Source organism: Acipenser ruthenus, chromosome 19, assembly GCF_902713425.1.
Source record: "Acipenser ruthenus chromosome 19, fAciRut3.2 maternal haplotype, whole genome shotgun sequence".
Lineage (NCBI taxonomy): Eukaryota > Metazoa > Chordata > Actinopteri > Acipenseriformes > Acipenseridae > Acipenser > Acipenser ruthenus.
This window is the reverse complement of record NC_081207.1, coordinates 22,375,422-22,387,908: the sequence shown is the minus strand read 5'-3', so window position 1 is coordinate 22,387,908 and position 12,487 is coordinate 22,375,422. Positions and strand designations below refer to the sequence as shown.

General features: G+C 38.2%; 1 protein-coding gene across 2 annotated transcripts in view; it reads left to right on the top strand.

The window, feature by feature from the left end:
- wwp2 (WW domain containing E3 ubiquitin protein ligase 2) overlaps positions 1 to 12,487 on the top strand; it is a 78,656-nt gene that overhangs the window by 21,186 nt on the left and 44,983 nt on the right. For both annotated transcript variants that reach the window (XM_034040929.3, XM_034040928.3), the window contains exons 7-8: positions 4,612 to 4,751; positions 8,059 to 8,284. In XM_034040929.3, the coding sequence (XP_033896820.2) occupies positions 4,612 to 4,751; positions 8,059 to 8,284 (366 nt within the window). The remainder of the gene's footprint in view (positions 1 to 4,611; positions 4,752 to 8,058; positions 8,285 to 12,487) is intronic.

The window sequence follows — 12,487 nt, the reverse complement described above, 5'->3', positions numbered from 1 at the left end:
GTTGCGGAGCAGTAAACAGTATCGCAACGTCTGTTCACACTGGAGTTGTTACCGGCGTCGTATCGGTATAACTGTATCGATGCGAAACCCAGACTAGAGCAAGTTTCATACCAGTACAGTTGCGATATGACTCGGAACAGTGAAGTGTGGACAGGTGGATCGCTATGACAATGGAATGAATGAGTCTGAGGCATGCGCTCGCATGCACCAAGGGTATTCTATTACCAAGATTCTCAACTCCACATGCTTGTTTAATTCATGTATTATTTTTTTAATATTTACAGATATGTTACAGTAGTAAAAACATAAAAAAACTGACAGACAATACCAATAAATCCAAGTTTTATAATTGCACCAGTCCACGCTAGTACTGTGCAAAACGCTCATCTGTTTTCTGCACATGAGCCATCTCTGGTACTGCGTTAAGAAAAATGTATTTGTCGTATAGATTAGTGTCGTCATTGCCATGGGTTATGTTTCTCATAGACACACCCCGGGCAATAGTAAAATAGACTTCACAAGTGTTTTATATTTTTAAACATCGATTAAAATAAGCTCAATCCGCCAGCCCAGTGCACCATTGACAGTCAATAGAAAATCTTCTCCCGAGCTCTCATATCCCACAAGCCTGGAGGTCCCCATAGAGAATCAGTGGAGTTGAATATATTTGATGCAAGTGTATCGATATAAACCAGTTCATTGTGGACAGGTATATGGGAACATAGTCGGTCTTGTACTGGTGTTGAAAGTGAGTTAGGACAGAAAGTGTTATTGTATCGGTGTATTCTAAACTGAAACTAATTTTTCAGAGTAATAATTTGAGGTAGGGATACAACATTTAGGAGGAACCTTTCTTTTTCTGCTGTAAAATATTTACCACCATGTTTTGACCCATAAAACAGTGTGAAAGAAGTTAACTAAAAGATTCACTGGCCACCTTCGTTTAAATGTCAACCATATTGTTAAGCTAAAACATTCAACAAAATTGTATATTTCCAAAATCAGACAATAACATAACAAGACTCCACTTGATATTAGTTCTGTTAGGTATTTTCACGGCTGATATGTGTTGGTTATTATTAACATCTACAACAATAATAATATGAAGTTATAGTCGACATGTTGTCTAGGGTGTCCCTGTAACTTCATAGCCATGCTGTACATGTGTTTGACCACTATGAAAGATTTGATTAAACTTGGGTTAGATGTTGTGGTTTACTTCAATTTAGATTGTCTGCTAATTCAGAACTGCTTGGTGTGGTATGTTACCTAACTGCAACCTCACTGACCAGCCAAGTGTAGCTCAATCTATGAATGGGATACAACGTAAAGAGCTTCGTGATGGTTTAAGAGTTCAATCAGGATTGTAACCCAAGGGGGCCCCCTGAGCTGAAGGCATTAACAAATTGTGCTACCACACTGTCTTAAATCCTTGTGCTTTCCAGTTCTGCACCATAAATAAATGATTCATAAATTATTCATTGTCTTTATGTTCAGTCAAAAAAGGCTGAATCAGGGACTGGTCATAATGATTAATTTATTTCTCTCTCAATGAACCGCAAAATAAAAAACAATATATATGTTTGCTTGCGCACAATTGCAGATTCCACCTCTAAAAACGACACGACATCTCTTTTGGAGAAGAATGACACAAAGAAATCTCTTTTGTGCATTTTGTTAAGGGGGTGCCACATTTCACGGTCGGCTGTGAAATGATTAAGAAGCTTGATTCTGACATGTTGGTGTAATGCTGACCAGTTCTGTGGTCGATTGTATATTCACTATACCCAGCTACAATTCACTGCAAACAAAAATGGTACAATTTAATTTTTTGTACTCTTGACAAACAGAAGCTTTTAGGTGTATTGTTAACACCGGCAAACTTTGATTGCCACCTATTTTTGGCTGGCATGTGAAGTGTAATGCAGACCTCTCTGACTGTTTGTTAAACAACATTTTGACATTTTGATATATATATATATATATATATATATATATATATATATATATATATATAATATAATATTCTTTAATATAAGATTACATTTCCATTGCTGCAGTAGAGAACGTCTTGAAAAGCTGAGCTACTTTTATAGACTATGCTTTCACTAATGACAGTAAAAGTTAAATTTCAGAGTAATGAATAAACTATTTTGTTCTACATTTAGCTGGTCAAAAGCCCTTGTTTGTACTTTTAAAGTATTATGTAAAATGAATAATTCCAGCAGTATAACTAACAGATTTCCTGGTAAATGTGCATTTTCCAGTTTACAATATGTTTTCTGGACATTTACAGACATTTACTGAAAGTCTGTAAGCTACATTATTGCATTTTATTGCATTTTTTAATAGTGTGCCTATTTAGCGTGCCAGACTACTAGCACATTTATCTCACTCAAATATTTACAGTACTGGAATATACCTTAGAAAGTGTTTCATTAAATCTTTACCTCGGCAACTTCAGCAGCATATTTACTTTTTAGCAATGGCCCTGCAGTAAAACAATCATGCTATACATGTTCTTTAGATGTATTATATATTGGTTTGATAAATACTTTAGTGATGTTCAGTGTTCAGTAATGCTGAGTGGTTCCTTTCATTATTGTTTGTGCCAAAGGGTTAGTGTGAACTGTTTATCTCAAGTGAAATCATTTAGGGGAAATAAGAAATCAAATTCTTGATATCATCTTATGTCTTCATTTAGGCCCTGCAACATTAAAAAGGTTTCCAGTAAAGTTTTGATTATATTAGAGGGAACATATAAGCAAAGTCTTTATAACACATTACCTAACAATGTTTAAAATATTTGCACACTACCGTGCAGAATTTGGCATGTTTTGGCATCTGTGACTACAGCATGACAAAGATAGATGGCCCTGTACATTTTTTTCAAATTAAGCACACTGATGAAAAATCTTAGCACAGTTAAATAATAATAATATTTATAGGCTTGTTTTATTTTAAAAAATGTCAGCAGGTCTTGTGATTATTAACCTACATCCGGTTGCATGTCGGAAATAATTGTGCTTGCAGGTTAGTTTGATGTTCTGTACTATCAGAGTATCAGTGTTCATATGTTGTGTGTGCGTGACTGTTGCCAGCTCCGTACATACTGAAGTGAGGCAAAGCAGACTACTATAACGTATTCATAATATTTCAGGTGCTAAAACATTTTCCATGTTACGTAACATCTAGTCCTTATTGAATTAGCTTCTGTCTCTTTCAGTTTGTGGCTAAAGAAACCTTTTTTCTTCCATGGGGGGGGGGATGTACATAATATGCATAACAAAGTTTGTATTTCTTTTCCAAACACACCAAATATACATCCTTTGAGTGGTAAGTAATTTCCATGAGAGTAGCAAGAGTCAGATTTGATTTGCACCTTTCAGTAGAATGATTCTCACTTCTATTTCAATAAAATATCTGAGAGTATTTGTAGAGTGAGATTCGGTAGTGATGCCGAATCATCACAAGTACCTGTACCTACAATACAGAATGCATAAGGAGATCTCCTGACAAAAGTGCCCCTTTTAATAGAATTTGTTTCTACTAGTAGTAACAATAAAAAGAACTTGCCAAACTTCTATCTATATTCAAAAGAATACTACATTCTTTAACTGTGAGCTAAACTTTTGAATAGGGCCCATTGTGTGCCAAAAAGAAAAACTCCCCCTTGATAGGATAGGCATAATTTGGTGTAAAACCTCTGAAGGGCAACTTGAAACATGCATTTAGATTGATTAATACAGTCCTTCCTACTCTTTAGGTAACAAAGAAACAACAGCAACTTTATTTCTGCCATATTAGGCATGTTATCTATTATTTGGCATGATTTATATGTTAAATGACTAAAGTTTTTTGCTATTCATTTTCTCATAAAACACACTTTTCCCCAGTTTTTAGTAGTTTGAAATGGCTGCCTTATTAAGCATTATATGATATGGGTGCTGCCACTTTTACTACTAATATATCAAACATTTGCCAACTTCATATTTTCAATGTTATGGAAACAGGAAACATTCTCATTAAAAAAGCAATGTTTAAACCATTTTTAAACATTCCTTAAAACAGTCCTTGTTTTGTGAATAGAGTTCTAATATTTACTACACTGGTGTATTCTATTATATACATATTATGTAATAAGTGTTGGTGTACATAAACAATAAGGAATGTCATTGTTTGAGGCACTGAGGTTTGACATGGTTTGGTTTGGCACATTTTTTTTATTCAATTTGGAAATATTAATAGATTTGTCTCTCCTTTAGCCCTGACTTCCTTTTCAGAGGGTGTATTATTTCTGCATGTAAAGTGGATCCCAGTAGATTTTATTTTAAGAATACCAGCCCAGCCTAGCTAAGATTTTCCATGCCCAGAATCCTGGGTGGAGGATGGGACTGGCAAGAGCCAATACATCTGAAATAAATTAAATATTAACCCATAACTTGAGTCTTTTGTGTCCTTCTGCATCGGAAATATTAAACGTGCTTACAAATATTTGTGAACCTCAAAGCTCTACAAGATAGCTCATCTTAATAAGCAAATATCTTTAAATGATGAAGTTAAAAATATAACACTGCATGTATTGTTTCCCCCCCCCCCCCCCCCCCCCAGACACTTGCCTGAAACTTCCCGAAGCGGGTCAGCGGTTAATGGAGACGGTGCTGTGAACAGCGAACAGAGTCCCAGTACCAGGAACAGACACCGACAGACAGCCAAGAGCCTCTCTAACCACTCCAGCAGTAGTGTTTCAGGCAAGAAAATCTCCTCTTCTCAAAGTTTTATTACAGCCGTCTGCTATAACGATGCTTGGTGTTGCATTGAGTTAATACGCTAGCCTTTTATTTCTCAATGTCTGTGTTCCAGTCTTGCTTAAGGCACAAAGGTATTTAGTTTGGAGTTCTCATCTCTGAACACCACTTCATTTGGCACTGAACACCACTCAAGGGTAAAGGTCAGATGGGCATGGAGACTGACCCCTTAGGATGTAGCCACTTCTGATTAGATTTATGCACAAGCAGCAGCATGTAACCTCTGCACATAGTACATATAAATTAGGGGTGGGCAATGATATGAAATTTGTATTTCGATATCGATAATATCGAAGTCTTCCAAAACACAGAATAATAAAATAAGACAATTGCAATATCAAATAAATATATATATGCTTAATGCAGCATGCACATAGTGTTTGCTATCTTGTGATCACATTCTGAATGGAAGAAAATCTATCTATCTATCTATCAATCTATCTATCTCTCAAATTATTTAAGCCGATTTTCCCGTTTTATTATGTTTTTTTTTTTTGTGGTGTTTGTTTTCTCGCACACTGTTTTGAAAACAAGATAGTTTCTGGTAAGAGATTGGCTGGTGAGAGGAAACAAGTGAAGAAATGGGAGTAGAGCATACGAGAGAGGGTACACAGGTTGTAGATTTGTTGTTTTTCTTGATTTATAGTTATTGAATGTTGGAAATACACTTGTTACTCAGGTTCTTAGAAAAAAAAAACGCCAATCAATGTAATAAAATGGTTAAGTAATACTTTAATGTGTGGTGTTTGCCTGCGAGACTAAGAATGATAAACTTGATTATACTGCGTTTTGTATTTTTAGCAGCAATAAATGTGTGCAAGCATATGTGATTATTTTTTTTTGTCACAATATCGCGATATTGAAATTATTATCGATATCGAATGATATCATATCAAAATATCGATATTGGTGCCCACCTCTAATTTAAAGAAATAAGCAATGTTAACTTCAATACCTGAAGCTGATTTTTTTTATTTTACACAGTTTTATGGTAGAGGTAAGTCAACCAAATTGCAATATTTTTTATATATTCCCCACATTCATATGCTGCACTTTAATCACATCTGTATTTATTTTTTTAATGCTGATTGTTGAACTCTAAAAATTAGACGATTATTAAGGCATTGCCAGATTGTGTCCACATGGGAATAAGCTGAAACTGCTAGGATTTTGGCACAAACAGCATATACTGTGCAACCACCCTGTACTGAATTCAGTTGCATGTGTTCTGTGGCAATAGTAGCCATTATACACATTTATCAAAGGTTGTCTCTTATCTCACAGGCTCTAAGAGGAGACAGATTTTTTATTTATTTTTTTTATTTGGAATGGGCTAATAATAATGGATTATTAAAATGATTCGCTTTCTTTTTCAGTTTTCAAGCTTCATTTCCTTTTATTGTTTACATTTTAGTCACTGTTGTTTTTATTTTTTGTATTTGTTTTGTTGTTAATTACATCCATTCATAAATATACTAGCAAATAAAAATGTTTAATTGTGGTTTGCAAGCATATTGCTGTATCTGGAGGTACCAGAAACGGAATACTGTTCTGACTAGTTTTATATTTCCAGTATTATTTTTGGCTACAAGTCATGGTGGAAAAATAGTCACAAATTGGCATTTCTTAATTTTCTGTTTGCCGCACGTTTACCATGACCAGCACTTTTCCATGGAAATGGCATTGAAAAGAGTTTGTAGGCCTGCAAATGTTTGCATCGGGCCCTCCGTTTGCAAAAACTGCATGGAAGTCCCACAGCATATGTGCAGGTTTTTAGAGTGGTTTCGTCTCTGACAAAGGCTCCCTTTACAAAGCTCAGCATGATGCTTAAACGTTGTGTACAGGTTAAGTGTCCCAATAGGAATCTTTTTAATGAACTCCATTTGGGCATTATTAAAAAGCAGTCTCTTCAAAGTGCTTATGGCTGTCGGTGTTGCAAGTCTGAAGAAACTGTGCTTTACTTTCCAGAAGTTGTCAGTTTTCAAGCCTAGGATCTTGTTCGAATAGCACATGATGTTCTTAATCTTTTCCAAACACATAGATTTTAATCAGTTTGAGTAACCATTAATTAACCACCCAAGAAGTGTGATTTAAAAGACATCGGTACACACCCTGGAGTGGCAAGTATAACATATCTCTGTTTATTTTATAAAAAGAAAGACTTAAGATTAATTATTTTTTTTTTTTTTTTTTTTTAATAAATGCATCCTTAGGCCAGTGCCAAATAATCCCTATATTTTTACATTGTAAACTTATTACTTCTAAATAAATTGTTCATTATTTTTGTAGATTCATATCTGTTAACTCATTTAGTTATTTTTGTACTGTACTGTATTGTTTTTGTGTAAGAAAACTTCAAAAACTTAAAAATAAAACAGCTTGATTACATGTTTTATACACATTGTAAAGTTGATGTTTGAAATGACTGTTTCCATAGTGCAATAATTGCTGTGCACATTTATTTTCCCCTCAAGCCATATGTCAGTGCATCAGCTGAACTCATGTCAGTTATCACGAACAAAACTGCTGACTGCATTTTATAATACACACTCACAACTTTAAAATCTGAACCAAGGTTACTTTTTTTTATTTCTATGCAGTCACTTCATTGAAATTTGACTGATGTTTTTGTTTGGTTAATTTACTGTTGCACTATTTCATTTAGTGAAAACCTTTTCTTTAGCATGATTTTCCATGTTATAGCCCTAAATGCTCTCACATGGCAAATTGCACCTGAAACTATGAAAAAAAAGTGCTGGTGATCTATTGCATACGATGATTCAGAATGCCTTTAATAGCATGCAAACATAAACCAGTCACAAAGGGCTAGATTTTTGAAACTCTTTAATCTATATTGCCATTGATGAAGAAATGAAAAACACACCCAATAAAGTTACCAAATGAACATATTCGATTTTTTTTGACAAGTTAACTTAAGTTGTTTCTCTTCCATTTGTAATGTATGTGTATACCTTTGTTTTAAAGTACTGGGAAACTTTTTGAGATAGTATTCAGGGATCCTTATTTAAAAAATACTTAAAAAAAAAAAAAAAAACCAAAAAACACAGTACCCATTTCTTTCTCATTTCATGAAGACTTGCCCAGGTAATTTTGCATCAGTAACTTTTTGTTGTAATGCAGCTTAAACACTTATTACTTTTGGTAACCAGGTCAACATATGAACCACTGTTGATCTGGGCATTAGGGGTACATATTTAAATACTTTACTTGTGTCCTCTTGTTTATACAGTGAATGGAGAGGTTGCTGTCAGCGGGACTGAAAGTGGAAGAGGCAGCCCGGTGTGTCCACCTCCTCCGTCACCCTCTGTGTCTCTCTCCACGTCTCTGTCCGCCAGCCCTCCCCCCAGCACTGGAACCCCCAGCCCAGCCAGCACAGATGTAGGGGACTCTGTCCGCACAGCCACCACCGAACAGCCTGCTGCAGCAAACCAGAACCTCGAAGCCCTGCCAACTGGGTAAGATTTCTGATTGTAGGGTGGCATAACACAAGGCAACATTAGATAAATGATAAAGCCATAAGTTGCAGATAAAAAAAGAAATACAAAAAAAACCAAAAGAAGAGTAACTAGTGGAAAATGTAATGTCACTGTACAACTGTAGTTGCTCAGCAATTGCATCACTTTTAGATAGCCTGTAGTAGTAATTTCCTCCTGTACTCTAGTGTTGTCATCTTAAATCTTGGTAGGATAGTGCAGATATCCTTATCTGTCCTCTTTCCTGTGAAGTTTCCTCATTGTTGTGCTTAATTTATTTTCACACTGTGGTATGTAATTAGATTGCAGTGTGCTGAATTTAAGTATCATCATGAATGTAAAAAACAAGCATCATAAGGAAATGGCTCTAAGCAGTCCGAGCTCCCAAACATACTCAACACAGTGGGGTGTCTACCTGGTATTTGTTATGATAGCAGGGGCAAAATAAAGATTGGAGCTGTAAATACTTTTGAATTTATAATAGAAACTTACATGCCAAAGTGAGTATCTACTTGATTGTCATAATTCTATGGTAATTTGTTTTGTTTTATTAAGCTTCCTGTTACTACTCTACTACAAGTCTTGTCCAGTAAAAATAAACGGTTTCACTGTCACTTTGTTTAAATCTCTGGACATATCAATAACATGGATCACTTGTATTTTATTTCATATATATTGTAATATAGCGGGTTGTGAGAGACGGCAGGGAGGGGGTTAACCTCCCTGCAAGAAAAAAAAAACTTGTGAGAATGCACCGTTTTGTGTTGCTTTATTGTTTTATTGTTAATTGTCTTCCGCACCTGGGCGTTATTAGAAATTAAGCCCAGGTGCGGGAGTTTAAAAGGAGTGCAAGCAGTCTGCTCGGGGCTGCTGAGTGGAAGGAGGCAGTAGGTGCGCTGTCTCCGAGTAGCCAAATGAAGAGAGAGTAAGTGCTGTTTGTAGCAGTGTGTTTGTGAAGACGGGTAAACAGCTTAGCTGTCCCGCGTTAGTCAGGGTGTTTCCTGAAAGTCGAGTTAGTGCTCCAGAAGAGCTAGGTGTTATTTTGATTTGTGTATTTGTTGTGTTTTTGTTTATTAAAAAATTAGTGCGCAAACGCGCTTAGAAAAATCCATTTCTGTGTGTCGGGTCGATTCTTAAAGGGGCAACGAACTCAAGTGAGTGCAATATTTTTACATTTGGTGGCAGCGATTGTGGGCGCCCCTGGAGACCCAAATGGATTTTAGAGAATTAATTGAGATGTTCAATAAAAACACCGCTGCTCAGGTGGAGCAGATTAAGAAGATGGAGAGGCAGAGACAGGAGCTGGGCGGGGCCCCGTTGATAATACAAGAGCGGGAGCCAACGGAACTGGAGCGGCTGCTACAAAAGTGGGAGCTGCCGTCCCGAGAGCCAGAGGGGGTGGAGCTACCGTCCCGAGAGCCAGAGGGGGAGGAGCTGCCGCTGCCAGAGCCCAGAGGGGAGGAGCTGCCGCTGCCAGAGCCCAGAGGGGAGGAGCTGCCGCTGCCAGAGCCCAGAGGGGAGGAGCTGCCGCTGCCAGAGCCCAGAGGGGAGGAGCTGCCGCTGCCAGAGCCCAGAGGGGAGGAGCTGCCGCTTCCGGAGCCTAGGGAGGAGGTGACGAGCGTACCTCCACCACAGCCCCGACCACCACCCCTACGGTCCAGTCCGGTGTCGCTGCGTCCAGTCCCTCACCCCTTGCTCCTGGACACCCTGTCGGTTAGCCTGGACCTCCCTTCACTTGACCTGGAGCCCAGGAGTCGGCAGGATCGGGCACAGTTCTCCACCTGGTCCCCTGCTCCGCTCCTCCCGGACATTAAGACGTCGCTGTGCTGCTCCCAGACGTCGCGTACGCTCCCCCTGGTCGCTACGTCGCTCCCCCTTGCTGACCGGACGTCGCTGCACTGGGTCCCAGCTGCAGACCTCTGCCCGCTACTGCAGCCTCCAGTGCCCCGGTTGTCGTGCCGGTCGCCCCTGACGAACCGGTGGGGTCCCTCGTCGCTGGTGCGCGGTCCCTACCTGGCTGACCCAGGACGTGGACCGATCCACCCTCGAGTTCGCCCGTGGAGGAGGGCGAAAATTGACATTTATGGACTCGAGGGTGGGTGGTTGTGTTTTAGGGGAGGAGGTGGCCGTCTCATGGCCGGTGTCTTGGAAAGACAAGGGGGGGGATATGTAATATAGCGGGTTGTGAGAGACGGCAGGGAGGGGGTTAACCTCCCTGCAAGAAAAAAAAAAACTTGTGAGAATGCACCGTTTTGTGTTGCTTTATTGTTTTATTGTTAATTGTCTTCCGCACCTGGGCGTTATTAGAAATTAAGCCCAGGTGCGGGAGTTTAAAAGGAGTGCAAGCAGTCTGCTCAGGGCTGCTGAGTGGAAGGAGGCAGTAGGTGCGCTGTCTCCGGGTAGCCAAATGAAGAGAGAGTAAGTGCTGTTCGTAGCAGTGTGTTTGTGAAGACGGGTAAACAGCTTAGCTGTCCCGCGTTAGTCAGGGTGTTTCCTGAAAGTCGAGTTAGTGCTCCAGAAGAGCTAGGTGTTATTTTGATTTGTGTATTTGTTGTGTTTTTGTTTATTAAAAAATTAGTGCGCAAACGCGCTTAGAAAAATCCATTTCTGTGTGTCGGGTCGATTCTTAAAGGGGCAACGAACCCAAGGGGGTGCGAATCGTTTACAATATATATATTAACTGTTGTAGTACACATGATAATTCCCTTAAAATGTAACCATGAGGATACTTGTCTCAATTTATATTGTCTTAAAGATTCAAAAACAGCTTGGTTGGCTAATTCACTTTGGCTGTGGGTATCCAATTAATTTCGACCTGTTGGATAATTAAAAATGATTAGGTAGCAAAGGATTAGTAGATGCGGATTGTTCGCATGTGGGTATACAAATGAAATTATGCAATAAATATAACAAATATAGCTTTGCACAATATAGCCAATGTCCCCTTAAAATAAAACTCAGCTGTTTTTTCGACCTTGATCATGTTGGCTTTTCCTGTCTCTCCTTCGCTAGTCGGCTATGCTGTTAAAGAAGTCCTTCAGTGATAAAGGCATAAAGAAAGAAAGTTGTTTGACCGATTTGCCTTTATAACATTAATTGACAGGAGAACGACATGGCTAACATAAGAAAAAAAAAGCAGGAGCAGGGCAATAAATGGGAGTGGGGGAAGATTCCGATTGCTAAATTGCCTGAGGGAAGAAGAGTGAGCTCTGTAAGTCGAGGTTTGGAGGAATTTTAATAGTCTGCCGAGCAGTGAATGCTACATTGTACCAGGTTTCAAAAGAAACACGGCATATGTGAAAGCACACTTTGTCAAAGTTTTGGTAGTACTTTGTTTGCGTTGTTGGGTACAACAACCATATTACTTTCCACGGTATGTTTATTTTTGTCTGAAAGGGATGCAAAACCTCAATTCGGTATTACAAAAATAAAATAAGAAACAGTGTCTGCCCTTGAGGCCCATTTTCTATCGGTGCAATACAGTAGGGGGAAATAGAATATTAACAGTACATGAGTAAATGGGAAGTGTTGTATTTTAATGACTAAAACAGCAGTCGTCTTCCAAAAGGCTGTATTGTGAATGCACTCCTATATGCTCAATTTTATGTAGTGAAAAATATATTTAAAAAAATTAATAACAAACAGGGTTTGTACTAAGTCTTGGGCTTCCTGCCTGTGTTCTGATCTTCTTGCACAGACCACACTTGAGTGGGGATATTTTTTAAAGTTTAGGGACAGACATGGGTGGCTATTAATAGCTCTTCAGAAGAGGGGACGATTGGCTTGGGGATCATTCGACAATTTTTTTGTTTTCCTTAGCATGCATGGCTTAAACACTTCAGAAAAGCATACTGCTCTACTGCAGAATGTTCCCTAGAGGCAAACTTTCCTTTATTTAAAAATATAGATGAAACGATGGTCAACAAATTGAACTTTTTTTCTTTTAGTATTTCAACATAAACCATAATTTAAAAGATTATTACTCAATGTATTTTGAGCATAGTTAAATGCAATTGGTAAAACTAGCCTTGTTATCATTGTAATAAGTATGTCTGTGCATTGATTTAGAAAAGCATACACTATTTCTGTACAGAAGGCTTTAAGCATGCTGCATATTTTTAATGTATAAACATACTGTGCCTACTATATTGAGAGGAGAAGGAACAGCAGCAGTAATTGTAAGGT